General features: G+C 34.9%; 1 protein-coding gene across 6 annotated transcripts in view; it reads right to left on the bottom strand.

Moving 5' to 3' along the window:
- HERC4 (HECT and RLD domain containing E3 ubiquitin protein ligase 4) overlaps positions 1–17,432 on the bottom strand; it is a 140,495-nt gene that overhangs the window by 5,578 nt on the left and 117,485 nt on the right. For 5 of the 6 annotated variants that reach the window (XM_008695938.2, XM_008695939.2, XM_008695940.2 and 2 more), the window contains 6 exons: positions 16,215–16,381; positions 15,512–15,578; positions 12,902–12,984; positions 9,172–9,355; positions 4,674–4,776; positions 1,230–3,237 (listed from right to left, as the gene is read on the bottom strand). In XM_008695938.2, the coding sequence (XP_008694160.1) occupies positions 3,029–3,237; positions 4,674–4,776; positions 9,172–9,355; positions 12,902–12,984; positions 15,512–15,578; positions 16,215–16,381 (813 nt within the window). In that variant the 3' untranslated portion in view covers positions 1,230–3,028. The remainder of the gene's footprint in view (positions 1–1,229; positions 3,238–4,673; positions 4,777–9,171; positions 9,356–12,901; positions 12,985–15,511; positions 15,579–16,214; positions 16,382–17,432) is intronic. The other variant, XM_040624048.1, reaches the window with a different exon arrangement.

Here is a 17,432-nt window from a genome sequence, read left to right as displayed (position 1 = left end):
TATGGAGAAATGGTCTAATGACCTCTCCTCCCCGCTTTGAGTGCCTCTCAACTGTGACTATTAAATTGCCCGGGAAACTTAAAAAAAAAAAAAAAAAGTATAACCTGGGCATCACTCCTTAGAACATTTAATTGGCATAAGAAGGCCTGTGCATAGTATTAAAAAAGGTACCTCTCCAAGTGATTTGTAAGTATAGCAAGGGTTGAGAATGGAAAAAAATAGGGGAGTTCCCTTCTGCATGTGACACTCCATTTCAGCGGGGCTGGCCTCACAGAGAAGGTAGACTTCATGAAACAAGGTGACTATTCTCAATTTATCTGTGGAAGTAGTTCACCAATTGGCAAACAGTGGCAAGAACGGGCTATTGGGGTGCTTGGTGGCTCAGCTGGTTAAGCGGCTGCTTTCAGCTCAGGTCATGATCTTAGAGTCCTGGGATCGAGTTGGGCTCCCTGCAGCTCCCCCTGCTTGTGCTGTTAAATAAGTAAAATCTTAAAAAAAAAAAAAATAGGGAGTTACTGAAATAGGGTGAACTCCTTAGTAAAGGAAACCATAAGGAGTATGGATGGCCAAAGCTCAAAAGAAGCTGGAGAGTGCCCTTGTTCTCAGCTCGCCATACACTCCTTCAGGGGACGACTGCCCTATTACACTTTGAGGACTTTTCGTTAAACTAAATGCAGTAAAAACCAAATGCAAGAAAGGCTAGGACTTTATTGTAAGTCTCCAGTTTTAAAAAACAGCATTCTGGTTTTGTTTCATGCAATGTGTGTCTTGGTTCTACCACTTTGGTCAGTCTGAACAATGGCTATTGGTTAAAATCACTACTGAACCAGACCAGTGGTAGATCTGTACGGAAGCCAAATATTTTCACGTTTAGTCCACTGCATAATCACAGTCCTTACAATTTAGTGAACTTAGCATTTGCTTACTTTCTACACTAATCTAAAAGCTCAAGATATTTTTCTTGCTATTTTTTTTTTTTAAGTAGGCTCCATGCGCAGCGTGGAGCCCATTGCAGAGCTCGAACTCACGACCCTGAGAACAAGACCTGAGCTGAGATCAAGAGTCTGATGCTTAATGAGCCACCAGGTGCCCCCTTGCTATTTTTAAAAAGCAAGTAGCAATTTGAAAAATCTTCAATGGCATTTTAATTTTCTACCATTAATCTCCTTGCTGTTAATACTACTTACTGTATGTCTGCAGCAACAGAGGGAGAGGAGTATAAGACTTACCCAAATTAAGCCTTGTACTGTTGTGCTCCCAGATAAGATGCCAGGTCCTTGTTAAAATATTTGTTCAATGAAATCCATCTTTATTAATCCAGAGTGGCTGCTATTTCACAGATCAGCTACATAACATAGAGGTTACTAAAAAAAAAAAATCACTTGACACATACACGTGTGTTTTCAATGTGAACAATCACTACCCTCAAGAAATGGATGCACAGGGAAACAGTTCAAAGAGTTTTCAGAGGGAGAGTGCTACTTTGAGCTAAATTACCATATGTGAGAATACTGTTTAAGGTCTTCTATCTATATAAAAAAGACATCTATAGCTTACCAGTGGAAGTTTTTAAGTTAAGCTGAAAAGTACAGGTCCACAATCCCGTCTCCAAAACCCTTGGGCTTATTTGCATTTTGGAATTACGAAGGTTAATGAATTTTCTAAAGCACCCCACAGGGGTCTGCGGCAGCACCTAAGATCAAACACACTAAATAAATCAAACCTATTAACATCACCACAGTAAAATGTATAATTAGTCCCATTTAATACCATAAATAATAGCCTCAACAATTCAAGTTTTGCTGCAAAATGAAATACACAAATTTTTTTCAGACTTGTTCTGGATTTTGTAATTAAAGCTAAGAAAACTGGAGACCTCTGTAAAACAGACAATTTTGTATGGCAATGGTAATACTCATACCAAAATTTAAAAGACCTTCCCTGAGACACAGGAATTTTGAATCTTACATGAGAACCACTGAAAGGGTAAATATTAAACCAATAAATCTTTATTACTTAAACAATTTTCACGGCATTTTAAAAAATAAATTTAAAAAATAAATATTTGCATTATAGCAGAAAGTCACACGTGTTGCATCAACTCAATCACAGGAGATAACTAAGCATCAGCACCATAAAAACTGTTAAGATTTGTTTCTAAAAGTTCAAGGAAATAGTTCTAAAGCATTGAAAATTCTGACTAATTACCAACCTGCAGCATCAGTAGTTTTGGAAGCTATAAGCCAGTGGTTGGGGTTGGTTCTCATAGTAGCCAGTTTCTATTCCTGGCAGCTGTAGGACAAAGTTCTTCCAGTACTAAATAGTAAACTTTCTGATAACCTCCCATTTATCAGTAGCATCACCAGGTTCACAAAAGGAAAGAACTACAAGTTATTTGGGTAACTCCTATTTGTAATTTAGATTTGCAAAAGGATATTTATTCTAGTAAAAAAGCAAAGACTTTCATTATGCTAATTTTTTTGCTTTTATAGATTCTCAGAATAAGATTTAATCATAATTGTTAATCCTTTTAGTTCAGTTCAATTACAACCATAGAAACTGTACTGGTATCAGAACATAACTATTTTATTACAAAACTTAACATTATTTACAAAATGAAAAAATAATCGAATGACTATTGCAGGCCAAAGATAAAGGTTTTTCACTCAGTGATTGAAAATTAAGCAACATTTCCATGCACTCACACACCAGATCATTTGTGAAATATGCAAACTCTTAAAATTCATGTTAGTAAAACTTCAATGTATTCACAATACTTGTATGTTTATTGGAAGATGGCAAAAAAAAAAAAAATCCATGGTTCTGTACAATAAGTTTAATATTAACACAGTTTGTTCATTTTCCTTTAATATTTTTTGGCTTTCATGAATACTCATAGCATCGAACATTTTGCAAGTAAGAATTATAATAGTACCTCTGTCACCTTGCTGAATTCATCACCACAAGAAAAACACAAATAATTAGTTTAATGCTTTTGCAATAAACTGATTAGTTATTATTTCCAAAGTTATATTAAACTGAAGCCTTCATTATGATCAATTGCTTGAATCAGTTTAGAGCGTAGAGTTTCTTTTTCTGTGTATTTTGGAAGATCCAGAAGATTAAAACAGGTATGGGAAACTGGGAGATATTCCTCGCCACCTCCTGTTGACTGGATGACTAGTTTTAGACTCTTCATACCAAGAATAGGAATGCGATCACTACCTGTCAAAAATACTACCAAGAAAAAAAAAATTATTCAGCCAACCACTTTTATCAAAACAATACAGAGTACCAAGTTATTTAGTACACTCACCATGGCAGACCTTTATATTAACGTTTATTCTAATGTGGAAGCCTATCTCCAGATTTATGGAAGCATGATTTTGGAGATACACTAACTATACATCCATATATTATTTTTTCTTTAAAAAGTGTAATCTTAATGTTAGCACACAAGAGATGCTTAATAAATGTGTGATGAATAAATGACTATTGTCCCTGACAAAACATCTGAGAGCCATTCTTTTGGGAACAGCCATTTAGTCTATAGATCAAATAAAAAATGCAGTTTTGATTATGATTCCTTTTTCAATCTTTTGTTTCTAACATTTTTGAACAAAAATTTATAATGGATAGCTAAAACTCAAATCACTTACAAAAGACTTGTCATCCTTACAATATACAAAATAATTTAGCCAAGATTCTTATTTCAACTGTCAAAAAGAGATTAACTAAAATATTCTTGGCAATAGTAGGAATATCAAAGGGAGCGTCATTTCCTGATGAAAGAGGATGTGGTATCTGTATACAATGAAATATTGTTCAGCCATCAAAATAATGAAATCTTGCCATTTGCAAAGATGTGGATAGAGCTGGAATGTATTATGCTAAGTGAAATAAGTCAGAGAAAGACAAATACCACATGATCCCACATATATGTGGAATTTAAGAAAGAAAACAGATGAACGTATGGGAAGGGGGAAAAGAAAAAAAAGGAGAGGGAAATAAGCCACAGGTGAGTCTAAAGGATAAAGAACAAACAGGGTTGGAAGGAAGTGGTTGGGGGATGGGCTAGATGGGTGAGGGGTATGAAGGAGGGCACTTGTTATGATGAGCACTGGCTGTTGTTTAAGTGTCAAAATCACTGAATTCTAGGCCAGAAACCAATATTGTGTTGTATGTTAACAAAACTTAAATAAAAAAAACAAAAAAACATAGGGAGTGTCATTTCGATTCATATTTAACAGATGAAAGACACACAAATTAGGTTATAAATAAGTACAAAATCTTACAAAAGTTCTATTTTCTACAGAAATTCCCAAAGTTTTGATGCATAAGTCAAAAGAAAAAAAAAATGAAGACTGAACAAGGAAAAAAGCTACCCTCCAGAAATCTTTTTAGAAATTCTAAAAGGAACTACAACCCTAGTTGATTGTAATCGGTGTTAGAGTTTGTTTTCATTTGAAAGAACCAATTCTATTTGAGGCAAATTGAATGTAGCTTTCAAAATAAGAATGCAGATAAAAAATTTACTCTAATTGAAAATTAAAAACAGTACCTTGGAATAATACTATAAGGAAAAAACCTTACCCAACAAAGTAATCAATCTCCTACGAAAATAAGTTTAATTCCATTTCCCATAAAACACAGGACTAGTTAGAAATACTTACATAGAAACTGTTTTTTCTTTTCCAATGGTAATTCATGAAATACTTCCCAAAAAATTTTTATCGTTGGATGTTCTGCCCAATACTCCCCTTTGTATTCTGTATTCTAAAAACAACATAATCTTTCATTAATATTAAATGATGTTAGTTTTGTCTTCAATCTGACAAATTTTCTGTGGCAGTCCGTTTCCACAATGATCTCTGCCTCCTGCTGCTCACGCCCTTGTGTAGCCCCTCCCAGTGTCCAGGCCTGACTCTGTAATCATTAGGATATGGCACATATGAGAAATGCATGACTTCTGAGGCTAAATCATAAAAAACTCTGTGGCTTCAACTTCTTTGACCATTCACTCTGGGGAGAGCTGGGTGCCATTTCAAGAGGACGCTCAAAGAGACCTATGGAGAGGTCCTCATGATGAGACATGAGGCTTTTAGCCAACAGTCTTGTGAATGAGCCATCTTGGAAGGAAATCTATCCTTAATCAAGTCTTCAGATGACTAAAGCACCCATCAGTATCTTAACTGCAATCTCAGGAGAGACCCCTAAGTTAAAACCACCCAGATAAAGCCATTCCTGAAATCCTAACCCACAGAAAGTGAGAAAATAAATGTTCACTGTTACTTTTAAGCCACTAAATTTTGGGGTAATCTGCAGCAATGGAGCTAGTGTACTTCTCCTTTAGAAAAAATACTAGCACTTAGAAAAGGTGAGTAGACAGGCGAGAGGGAGTAAATCTTAACACTGTATTCTTTAAAATTTAGCCACAGTTGGCCTTAAATTTTAGTTCTTAGAAGAACCTTCCAGCATCAGGGCCTTTGGACACACTCACTGTTCCCTCAGCCTAGACCTCTTAGACATATTCTCCCCTTCCTTTGTTCATTAGCCCTTTAGGACTCAGACTAAATGTCACCAAATTCACTCATTGATTCATTCAACAGATATAGAGAGTTTTAGTCAAAATTTGGAGCCCTGGGGAAACTGCAATGAACAAAGTCCTTAACTTACCTTGTAGAGACTACCATCTACTGAGATGCTTTCCCAGATTTGTGTAGCCTAGGTGAAGTTCCTCTTTATATACTATTCACTGAACACTCTTCCTTTGTATTCATCAGAGTTAAATTATTTAATGTCTACCTTCCTTATTACAAGGCAAAGACCATGTTTCAATCTTATTTACTGATGTCTCCCTAATCTCTTGCATAGTACTAGGCACCCATGGCAGCTTAATAAGTATTTGCTAATGGGCTTCTTAAAACTTTGGGCTCCATTTGTAGCCATGATTATCTCAATGACTGATCTCCTGAAATCTACAAAATATTTGCTATTTATTTGTAAATAGGTTTGGAGAAAAATGGCTGAAATTCTAGCAATCAATTAACAGATTAATGAGTATGAATTATACTCTGTGAGCATGTTGGTGGGAAATGAAAGGAGGATGGCTAAAGTCTTTTCTTTTTTTCTTTTTTTTAAAAACCTCGAAATGGTTCTGGGGAAATGTGTTCACAGTCCTGATGAAAGAAAGAGCATTAAAACTCAGGAATCATAATCACTGAAATTATAATGAATCACATATACAATGGAAGAAACCAAGGTATAGTAAGTACACTAAAATATACTAAACCATCTTACTAAATGAATGTTTCTATCAATTATATCTTCAAGAGAGGTTTTAAGTACTTACTGAGTGCTCTTCTAGGCTCTGGGAATATAGCAGTGAACAAAGAGACTAAAATCCTGCCTTCATGGTGCTTACATTGTAGTGGGGGGAAGAAGCAACAGACAGTGAAGACAATTAAGTAAAATTTATATTAAGTCAAATTCAGAGAAAATAAAGCAGGGAAGGGAGACAGGGTATGAGTGTGGGGGTGTGTGTATTCACACTCAATTTTAGATGTTAGCTAATAAAGGTCTTTGAGGAAGTATAAAGACATGAAAGGATGTAAGAGCAAGAACCCTCTTGGAATTATCAAGGTGAAAGGAGTTCCAGGCACAGAGAATAGCAAATAGAAAGGCCCCACGACTGGGCTCAGCAAAGAGGCCATTAAGGCTGAAGCAGTATAAGTAAGAAGAATGATAGGAGAGGAGGCAAAAAGGACAAACTGTGTAGGATGTAAAGTGTGATGAGAGGCCACTGTTATCATTTTCAATTTAGGGTGATTGGAGATGGAATCCATTCCCACTGAGGTCTCAATGTCATTACAGCTTTCTTCCCTTTAGCAGATCAAGTTAACCAAAAAAAGAAATCTTCAATCTCTTTCCCAGAGGATTTAAGGTTGCCTATCAGCTTTCCTCACTTCTTTGGTTTCCCAGATTTTGTGGCTCTCCCTAGAGTTGTCTTTTTCTGGGTAACAGAGAGAACCTGAGGAGTCTAACAATCCCTTGAGTTAGCTTTGAAGTAGTTCTACTGCTTTTAGCCTAACCATGGATCCTGCCACCACAGTAATATGATGTACCAATTCCTGAGCCTTTTAGAGATTCTAGGGTGTGAAATGGGCTGCCTCTTAAAAACCCTGTCCCTTGGGAGGCTTAGAATTCAATTTTCTTGGGTCTAGTCACTCATCAATTCATCCCTGTATTTTCTGTCTTCCAAAACTATTTTTTTCTCTTGTTCACAGTATTTTTATATTTTTTCTGTGTATTCCCATTTTTATTCCTTTATTGTCACTCTAGTGAGATTCTGGAAAGGAGCAGAGATAAACATGTTTATTCTAGTATGTTTAACTAGAAGTCCTAATTATTTTTAAATTAAAAAATGTGTTCCCTAATTATTACACAGTAAAATTGGCTCATAGTTCTATGAGTTTTAAGCACATGTATTGGTACCTACCACCACAATCAGGATACTGAACACTTCTACCACCCCAAAGAACCCTCTTGTGCTACCCTCTCCCGTCACATACTCCCCTCCACCCCTAGTCCCAGTTCACCACAGTCTGTCTTTTCAAAAATGTCATATACATGGAATCATACAGTATATAATCCTTTGAGACTGGCTTCTTCACGCTCCTTAAGGACTCTGCGTCATCCCAGCTGTTCCATGTATCAGGAGTGTATCCCTTTTTATTGCTCAGGAGTATTCTACTGTATGGATATACCCTAGGTTGGTTTATCCATTCACCCACTAAAGAACATCTGGGTTGTTTCCAGTTTTTGACATGTTTGAATAATTTTAAAAACACTATTTAAAAAAATTGTGGCAAAATACCTATAACAAAGTTTACCATCTTAACCCTTTTTAAGTGTACAGTTTGGTGGCATTAAGTACATTCGCACTGTTATACAACTATCACCACCATCCACCTCTAGAACTCTTCATCTGGCTACACTGAAACTCCATACCCATTAAACAATAATGTCCCATACCCCCTTGTTTACAGATTTTTGTGTGAATGTAATTTAATACCTTAGAGTGGAACTTCTAGTTCAGGTAGTAAGTGCATATTTAACTCTATAAGAAAATGCCAAACTGTTTCCAAAGTGGCGATACCATTTGTATTCCCACCAGCAATGTATGAAAGTTTCCAATGCTTTGTACCCTTGTTAGACTTATTATATTTTGTAATGTTAGCTACCTTAACAATATCTATCTATCTATCTATCTATCTATCTATCTATCTAAGAGAGAAAGAGCACAGCAGCAGGGGCAGAGGGAGAGGGAGTGAGAGAAGCAGACTCCCCTGTTCAGCAGGGAGCCTGACGTGGACCCCAGGATCATGACCTGAGCTGAAGACAGACACTTAACTGACTGAGCCACCCAGGCACCCCTGTATCAAACTCTTAAATGCAAAAATTGTATCAGAGGTTTTCTAGATTACACAGATGGAAAAACTTATTCTTGTGTGTGTGTTGAAATTTTTTTTAATTAACATATAATGCATTATTTGTTTCGGGGGTACAGGACAAAGATGGAGATACTTATAAGTCGAACTTGCATACATCTTTCTCAAAGCTGATATAACCTAGCACTTTCTATTCAATGTTTATCTGAAGAAGTATCTGAGAACTCTTTGTATAGAGAAGGAAAAGAAAAAAGTTATTTAAAAATTCCCAATCTTCTTCCTAAAGATCCCTTTATTGGCTAAGGAACTAGTGATGAAGATCATGGATATTATTTACTCTCTGCTAAAAAATTTAACATTGAGAGTAATCAGAAAAAAAAGAAACAATGATCTTAAGCAATTTGAGTGCTTTTCATAATGGTTTCCCTATGATCGGGCAGAATGAAAACTCAGTTTTAGCTGGGACTTCTATCTGACCTCTGTCATAAATGAAATTTTTCCATACGAAAACTATCACTACCACAAATACAAAAATGCTAATTCATATACAACTAAAATTCATTCATCGTGGAGTAAGAAAGGTACAGTGTTTTCCTGTAAATAGGACAGTAATAGTGTAAAATGGGAAAACAGTAAGTGAGAGGGCAATTTTTCCATCAATAAACCGTATATTCCTTTCACCTTTCCATTAAAACAATTTCATAGATTTGTTTTCCCCTACCTTTTCCAGTTCCTTCCAATCATAATTTGTATTTCCAATAACCATTGCTTGTAGTTCATTTGGCTGGAACAGTTGAAGGACCTTTCCTCCACAGACCTTATGAAAGCCCGCATGAAAAGCATCAAACAAGGAAGCCACTGATTTATTGAATATGTAATCCACATAAGCATCAACAAACTCCTGCCTAGAAATGAAAAGGCACACATGGCACAGAATATAAAAATCTTTTTTTATGGAGAATAGATATGTAGTCTCATTAAAGTTTGAGTGCTCCTGTGTTTTTTGCTATTTATCTTTAAAACTGAGAAAATATGCCCAGGATTCTAAGGGGACAAAGTCTTTACGGAGAAGTTTATTATTCGTTCCATACAAAAATCCGGAGGCATGTAGACTTAATCTACCATTCATAGCCTAATGTAAATGAGGCTATTCCGAGGTGAAACATCCTTTCCTAATGGGAAGAATGATGACACAAGTGTCTATCGAAATAATTCTTCAAAACTCGTAAACTATTGAGATTTATTTTGTTTTTATTTTTAAGTAGGCTCTATGCCTAACGTGGGGCTTGAACTCATGACCCTAGGATTAAGAGTCACATGCTCTACCGACTAAGCATGCCATGTCATTTAAAATTTATTTTAAAAACTAAATACCCAAAAGGGTTATTAAGCACTTTTAGGATAATCATTAAAGATTACAAGTACAGTTTTCAAAAGTATGCGCGTATACATATATGTACCCGTACACAAACACTTCTGATGATTTTTCCTGCCTGTTACGATAGAAAAGGAAACTGGAAAAAAAAAAGGGCCCCAGTAATTAGCACTATGGGTTTATTCAATTTGTTCTGTTAGCCGCAAATATTTTATGCAGCTCTCTAGTCAAACAAATAATGAGAATGGGTACCAGAGGATTTCAATATTTTATGCTGTCTTCCCAATTAAAAAAGGGTAATTCTACAAATGGAATACCGGCAAATTTAGTTATCTACAGATAATCTTAGCAAATTATAAAATAATTCTGAAGTGAGTTTACCGAGACAAAAAGGTTAAAGGAGGCCACTGTAATATAAAATTGGGAGGGCCTAAGGAAAAATCAATAGCATATGCTATTAGGCTCTGATGAAAAGCAGCAGATAATTTTGTAATGCATAATTTTATAATTCATCTAATTGGAAAGTGAAATTTATCTGTACTAGTTAAGTGCCTTAAACACAAAAGGCTAAAGTGTTTTATGGGCTAACATTTTTATCTTCAATATTTCCATTATCTAACTAGGATTGGTAATACAAAGATAAAAATTCTTTAAATTATTTCTAAACTAGATAAAAAACTAAATAAGAGACTTTAACAGCAGGGAAAAAAACCTTTCTAAAACACAAAGATTTTCTAAACCAAGATTTTTTTTTTTTTTACAAGAAAGGATAGTTAGAAAGACCTAAATTTTTTCCCATTATTTTAAAAAAAGCTTTATCAAAGTAAGACATATGCACAGTTTAAAATGTCAAGCAGTAATACTCCTAACAGCCAACATTTACTGAGCACGCACATGTGCTAGGTACTATTCTAAGCATCTTAGAACTATTGCCTCATTTAATCCTCAAAATAACCCCATGAAATAGGTACAATTTATCATCCCATTTTACAGAAAAGGAGAATGAGGCATGGAGACATTCCTACAGTTACACAGCTTCTAAGTAGCAGAACCAAGATTATAACAATTTGGATAAAGTCCCTGGCAACAGCCAATCAACTAGCTCTAAGGAACTGTACCACAGTAGAGAACGAAACAGTTCTGTCTTGCACCTTTAGAAATTCCAGATATTTGAAGGCAAATTCTTAACTTTTTGCTATTCCTTCTGATATTTACCTTCAAACTTCAACAACCTAATTATATTGTTATTCCTTAATTTTCAACTTAAAATATAAGCTAATGAACTGAATAACTATTGTGGAAGGTGAGGATTTACCTTTTATTTAATTGCCCCATTCTCACTTTGTCTCCCCAAAAGCTCCCATTATAACAATTCTGGTTCACTATTCACTAATGTTAACATTTTTATGATTATAAATATTATTCAGAATATTTTATGGTTACCTGCCTTTTCTTAAAAAGAACTTCTGCTTCCCTAATTTGCTACTTCATCCCTAGCTTCAACAGAAATGTCAATCTCCTTTAGATTCATTCAACTCTAGGGAGCATCATATAAGGGAGCATCAACTGTGTTTTTCTCCTGGAGCCTTCCATCCTCTCGATTTCACCCACTTTGGTATTCTCCCTAAACCTACACACTGCTGTTCCTGCAGAAGGAATCCTCTGCCTCTCTTCTATACTGGATCCTATTTTTTTGGGATCCTGTGTCTTCCTCTATCTTGGTTTAATTCCTTGTTTGGTAGAACACATCCTCCTGTAACTTCCTGAGAAAACTGCACTGGAAGTAGATTTCTCTGAGACTCTGGATGCATGAAGATGTTTTTATGTACACTCACATACTTGATAGTTTTGATATAGAATTCGAAGTTAAAAAATAATTTTTTCCCAGAATTTTGATCTCCAGCTTCAGTGTCATTCTTAAGAAGTTTGATGTTATTCCGATTCTTAATTCTTTGTATATGGCATGCTTTTTTATTTTCCTGGAAGGTTTTAGGATCCTTTTTTCCCATGGGATTTTGAAATTCTATTTTGCCTTGGTATGTCTTTTTTTTTTTTTTTTTTTTTTTTTTTTTTTTTTACTTTCCATGCTTTCAATTTTAAAGGCATGTCTTTTAAGGCATGTCATTCAATTCTGGCAAGTTTTTTGGTACCATTTCTTCAAGAAATTTCTTTCAGTGAATTTTTTTTTTCCAATTTTTAATTGAATTTTTTATTTTTAAGCGAATAATTTTTAATCCATACAGATGAGAATACTGATTTCAGTTTCTTTTGAAGTTTTGTTCTTCATCCTGCACTGTTTCTCTTTCCTTGACATTCTTCTCAACTGTTTTGGTTTTTCCTTAAAGGGCTATCAATCTTTGGCTATCCATTCATTTTAAAAGTGAGGCAGTTTATCCAAAGAATCCTCCAATATACACTGTCAAGGGGGAGAAGGGGTTGTAGACTCAATCTGCTTGTTTCCCGTTCTGCCTCTTACCCCCTGGCTGTGCCTAACTGTACTCAAGCCCTAACTGTACTCCCCCCACTTCCCAGCATATCCAAAGTCCCTTTAGTTCAATCTTCCTAGAAGATAAATATCCAATCATCTGCCCAGGCTGGAAAGGGGAAGTTGCCAGGCTACCGTGCAAATTCAAATGGGTTTCTAACTGCTTTTCATAACAGCAATCCTTCTGTTTCCAGCATTCCCCTAAATTCCACACACTTTCTAACACTTTATATTCTCAATGCCCAAGACTTTGCTCAGCAATATAAACTGGCGCATTCCTGGCTTCCCCTAGTCCATCTTATGTAGCAGCTTTCTCTGGTTGGCTAATGTTCGTTACCCCTCTTTTCTAGCTTCCAAAAATGAATTTGCTGTTGTCCCCTCTCCCATCTCTTTGTTTTGCTTGTTTTTGATCTTTTTATCCCAAACTTTAGTAATGTCTTAAAGGGATTTCAGAAGCAAAAGGTGGTTACTTCCTTACTGACCATATCAAAAAATGAGTAAAAACTTAAGGTTGTGACAAGTTTCTATATACAGAAGAAAAATGCCTACGGAATCTTATTACTACCACTGATGCTGCTATAATTCACTTACCGATTTTGTTTGTTAACAGCTGTGTCTGCACCATTTAGAACCAGCTCTTTCACTTCTGTTGCACCAAAGTTTTCAACTGTGATCTATTAATTTAAATTTTTAAAAAAAGTCAATGTCAGACTCAAAACTTATTAATTTTAATAACCTATTATTATATTCTACCTTTCTCTCATTAAATATAAAAATAAAGTTGAAGTAAAATTCTACTACCATAAGCTTATTTGTGAATTCTGCATAAAGCCACAACTAAAAATTTCCATCCTCTGTAGTGGGTTGAAATTCTACCATGACTAACTAATTACAAATTACCAAGTGTTTGGGTAATTAAGAACAGGAAACAGAGTACTTATTACGTGTAAAACTTTTTTAGAATAATCACTACAGGAGTAAAATATTAGAAAGGATGTTTTCCTTGTACACGTGACAGAATCTAAGTGTCAAAATGTATGCAGCCCAGACCAGCTATGCAGTCTTCTCACATGACAGCTACTACTGAATTCCTAACATCTGCCTTGTTTGCATTCTTGATCACACGTGGTTTTTCCAGTATGCTATTAACTGGATTTATAAGGACAGTCAATTATTTTGAAACTTTTTATTTCCCTTACTAGTCTGTTGATTTTCCTATTAATATTACCATTCCCACCTTTGTATCTTTTCTCTTTCTAGTCCCTCTTCTTGGAATATTATCCTCTTCTACTAAAACAATTTCTTTTAGTACCACCTATCTATGAAACACCATGGTGGCAGTGGGATGATAAGAAATGAATAAATCCCTGCTGTGGAGTTTACTATCTAATTAAGAAGGAGAAATGTGTTATGTAAACAACTTCTTATATTAAAATAAATTCTATAATAGAAACATGAACAAAACCCTATCAGACCACAGAAGAAAGAACACTCACTTCTAAGTGGAGAAGTATGAAAGACCTCAAGGAAGAAATGTCATTTGAAAAGCACCTAGAAGGATGAGTAGACTCTCAAAAGATTGAGAGGGGACAGGATTTCTGACTGAGCACAGAGGTTGTACAGGATAGATATGAGAGTAAATATCAAGTTCTGAAAATGTATGGCCCTAAAAAACAGAAGATAAGGTATGTGAGGGAATACTGTGTGACATGATAAAACTTGGTATGAATGGAGGGATACAATAAAGGTTGGAAAGAAAGTCATATTACAAATGTTTTTGAAACCCATCATAGAGCTATTACTATGCAAGCAATAAAGAGCCACTAAAAATTTCAGGGAAAGAAATGGCAATAGGAAGGAATGTTTAAATTAGCATAGTTCTTGAATATACTAAGCATTCACAAACTTGATTGATAAATTAGAAATTATATTGTTTGGAACCCAATGTTTCAGTCCATTGAGACAATCAATAAAGATTCAAAGATTATTGATACTGCTGTAAATGAAACTGAATTGAAGAATTAAACCATTGGAAAACCAACCATTCAGTTGAAATGGGGAACTAAAAATTTCAGAGTAAATAGAAGAAGTCCAAGGAGGACCTTTGTTCTAGAAAAAAAAAATTGTTAAAACAAATTCATTTATTTCATCTTAAATCTACCTAATTTTCTTGCAACTGTACTATGTGCCAATTCTTAAAATGATCAAAAATGGATAAACTTTTTTGAGGGGGCGCATAATATTTTTGGCAAATTGTGGGATAGCAGACTACGGTATCTGTCAGATTTCACCTCAAGATCATAAAGAGGACTGTGGGGGGGGGGGGACAAACAAATATACAAGGTTTTTAAAATGAAAAGAATAAGAATGCCAAAGGTTTAACCATTTTCCCACAGGTTTAATTTATAATATTCAAATCATTCCATTCTGAAGTGCCTTCTCTCATAATCCTTGCTGATTTTCTCTTCTTTGTCAACTGTCTACTTCTGCCAGATCCTTGTTTGTCAATGGCTTTGCATTTGGATGGGTAGTTATTCAACATCCCTTTCACTGAATTAACAAAATTCTGTATCTTTGACAAGATTTGCAATTTCATTTTCCAAATAACATTCCAACATATTTGCATTTTCACTGTGGTATGTCATTTCAAAAGTAAGACAAATGGGCAAGAACAAATATTAGTGTGAAGCAGAAAGGCATGTATGAGTAGGAATTAATCTTTTAAGTGGTAAGTTCATTACTGAATATTCTAATGTACGATAACCTTTGCTTCTAAACATTCTTGTAATTGCAGACTCAAAAATGAACACTTGAATAAAGAGGTCCTCTTGTATTTGTAAAGGATCTTTAGCATAATGATAGAGCACTAGGCTCTGAAGTCACAGGCCTGGGTATAAATATTATTTCTGGCATGTAATGACTGTTTTCAGCATTCTTCATCTGTAAAATAAGGATAATACTACTAATCTCACAGGACTGTTATGAGGATTAAATGAAATAATGTACGTACCGTGACTAGCATATAGTTAATGCTCAATAAATGTTAGCTAAAGGGTTAAGAATCCCACCCATTGAAAAAAAAAAACAAAAAATCCCCCCAAAAAACAAAAAAACAAAAAAAACCCACCCCAAATCCATAAGGCACAGCTGTTAAATAAAAGGGATGATGAATAATCAGGCTATTCTGTCTTTCCATCTTACCGTAAAATTAAGACAAAATGTTTCCTCAACGTCATCTTCTGGATAATCCAGTAATTGTTGCATGCTTCTGCAAAACAATATACACGTTTCTTTGAGGTAAAACACTACTGGGTATTTTGACTATTTTGGTTATGAGTAAATATATATTTCTCATTCATTCTTGATAAAAAAATCCTTTTATTAATCTGTACTTTTATTTGTTTCAGAATGGTAGATACACAATGGCTAGCTAATGAACAATTCTGAAGAAAAAAAAAATCACTCTGAGGTTTATATCTCTTCTTCTGAATACAAAGGCCATGTATCCACCCATTTTCAACATTTGTTCTTACTTTATACAATTTTTATTCCATTTTATGTAATAAATAAAAAGAAACTTTACATATTCCAGCTAGGAATGAAGGTAATCAGAAGTCCAAATAAATCATTTAACTACTCTCAGGAAACGTTACCTTCCTAAATTTATTATCCGATATTTGCAAAATATTGTTAAATTACTAAAAATTTAGCAAATGGTTTTATACACGTAAGTCTTTCAGTAGAAAATTTTGGATCTGGGTGACACAAAGAGTTCTCCAATATCAGAAGGGCTTTTGTTTATTTTAGAAATTCAGCAAGAACAAAATACAATTATTCCTAAAAGGAAAGCTTTCTGTACATTTCCCATTCCCTATTAAAACCCTTGTCGCTTTTTGTTACTAACCTCCCAACATCAGGTACTAGTTCCTTCAGATCATCCAAGGATGGCTTCTTTTTTAGCAGTTTCTTATACAAAGCCAAAGGAAAATGGAGGTCCACAATAGTAAAATTATAAATTGCTAATCCACAGATAACACCAATCAAATGGAACAAATCACTGTCTTCAAATGTCTAAAAACAACAGAAAAAAACGGAAAGACGTGTTCTCCAAGTTTTAAAGTAATAAGTTTTTCTGATGACAAAAACACATACTTGTAGTAGAAAATGTTGAAGATACGGAAATAATGAATAACAAGGAAAAAGCTCATTCTCAATCACATCTCCCTAGGATAGTATCACTATTAGTATTTCTGCACATTTCCATCCAATATATATTCTCTAAGACAAAATAAAGACCTAGCTAAAATCAGACTACATGTATAACTTCACAAGTGGCTTTTGTCCCCAGAAATATAAGCATTTCCACATCACTAAGCATTAAAATAATAAATGAAATGACTACCAGACCATTTAATCTGATTTAAATAATACACATTCAAAATTTAGAAAACAAAAAGCATAAAGAAAATGAATAAATGCCTATAATCCACTCACTCAGAAATGATGATTTAAAAAATATTTTTATGTATTTCCATCCACTGTAAGTTCAAAAAAGAATTCAAAAACACAGTTAAGGTTTTCTCCTTTGCCTAAATCACAAGTGTTTTCTTTTTTTTTTTTTTTTAAAGATTTTATTTATTTATTTGCAGAGACAGCCAGTGAGAGAGGGAACACAAGCAGGGGGAGTGGGAGAGGAAGAAGCAGGCTCCTAGCAGAGGAACCTGATGTGGGGCTCGATCCCAGAATGCTGGGATCACGCCCTGAACCGAAGGCAGACGCTTAACGACTGCGACACCCAGGCACCCCATCACGAGTGTTTTCTTATATCATTAAATATTCTTCTTGAATATGATTTTTATTTATATAATTTTATTGTATTATTTCTTAAAGTAGGCTCCACAGCCAGCATTGGAGCCCAACGTGGGGCTTGAACTCACGACCCTGAGATCAAGACCAGAGTGAGATCAAGAGTTGGACGCTCAACTGACTGAGTCACACCCAGCGGCCCCACAGAACATGATTTTTAATGGTTGCATATCGCTCTTATAAAACTACCAAGGTCTGCCAAATTAGCTATTTTACTATAGTTGGACATTTAGATTATTAAATCATTGAAAACAAT

This window comes from Ursus maritimus, unplaced genomic scaffold, assembly GCF_017311325.1.
Source record: "Ursus maritimus isolate PB19 unplaced genomic scaffold, ASM1731132v1 scaffold_7, whole genome shotgun sequence".
NCBI lineage: Eukaryota > Metazoa > Chordata > Mammalia > Carnivora > Ursidae > Ursus > Ursus maritimus.
The sequence above is the reverse complement of the archived record's forward strand: the minus strand, read 5'-3'. Positions and strand labels throughout refer to the sequence as shown.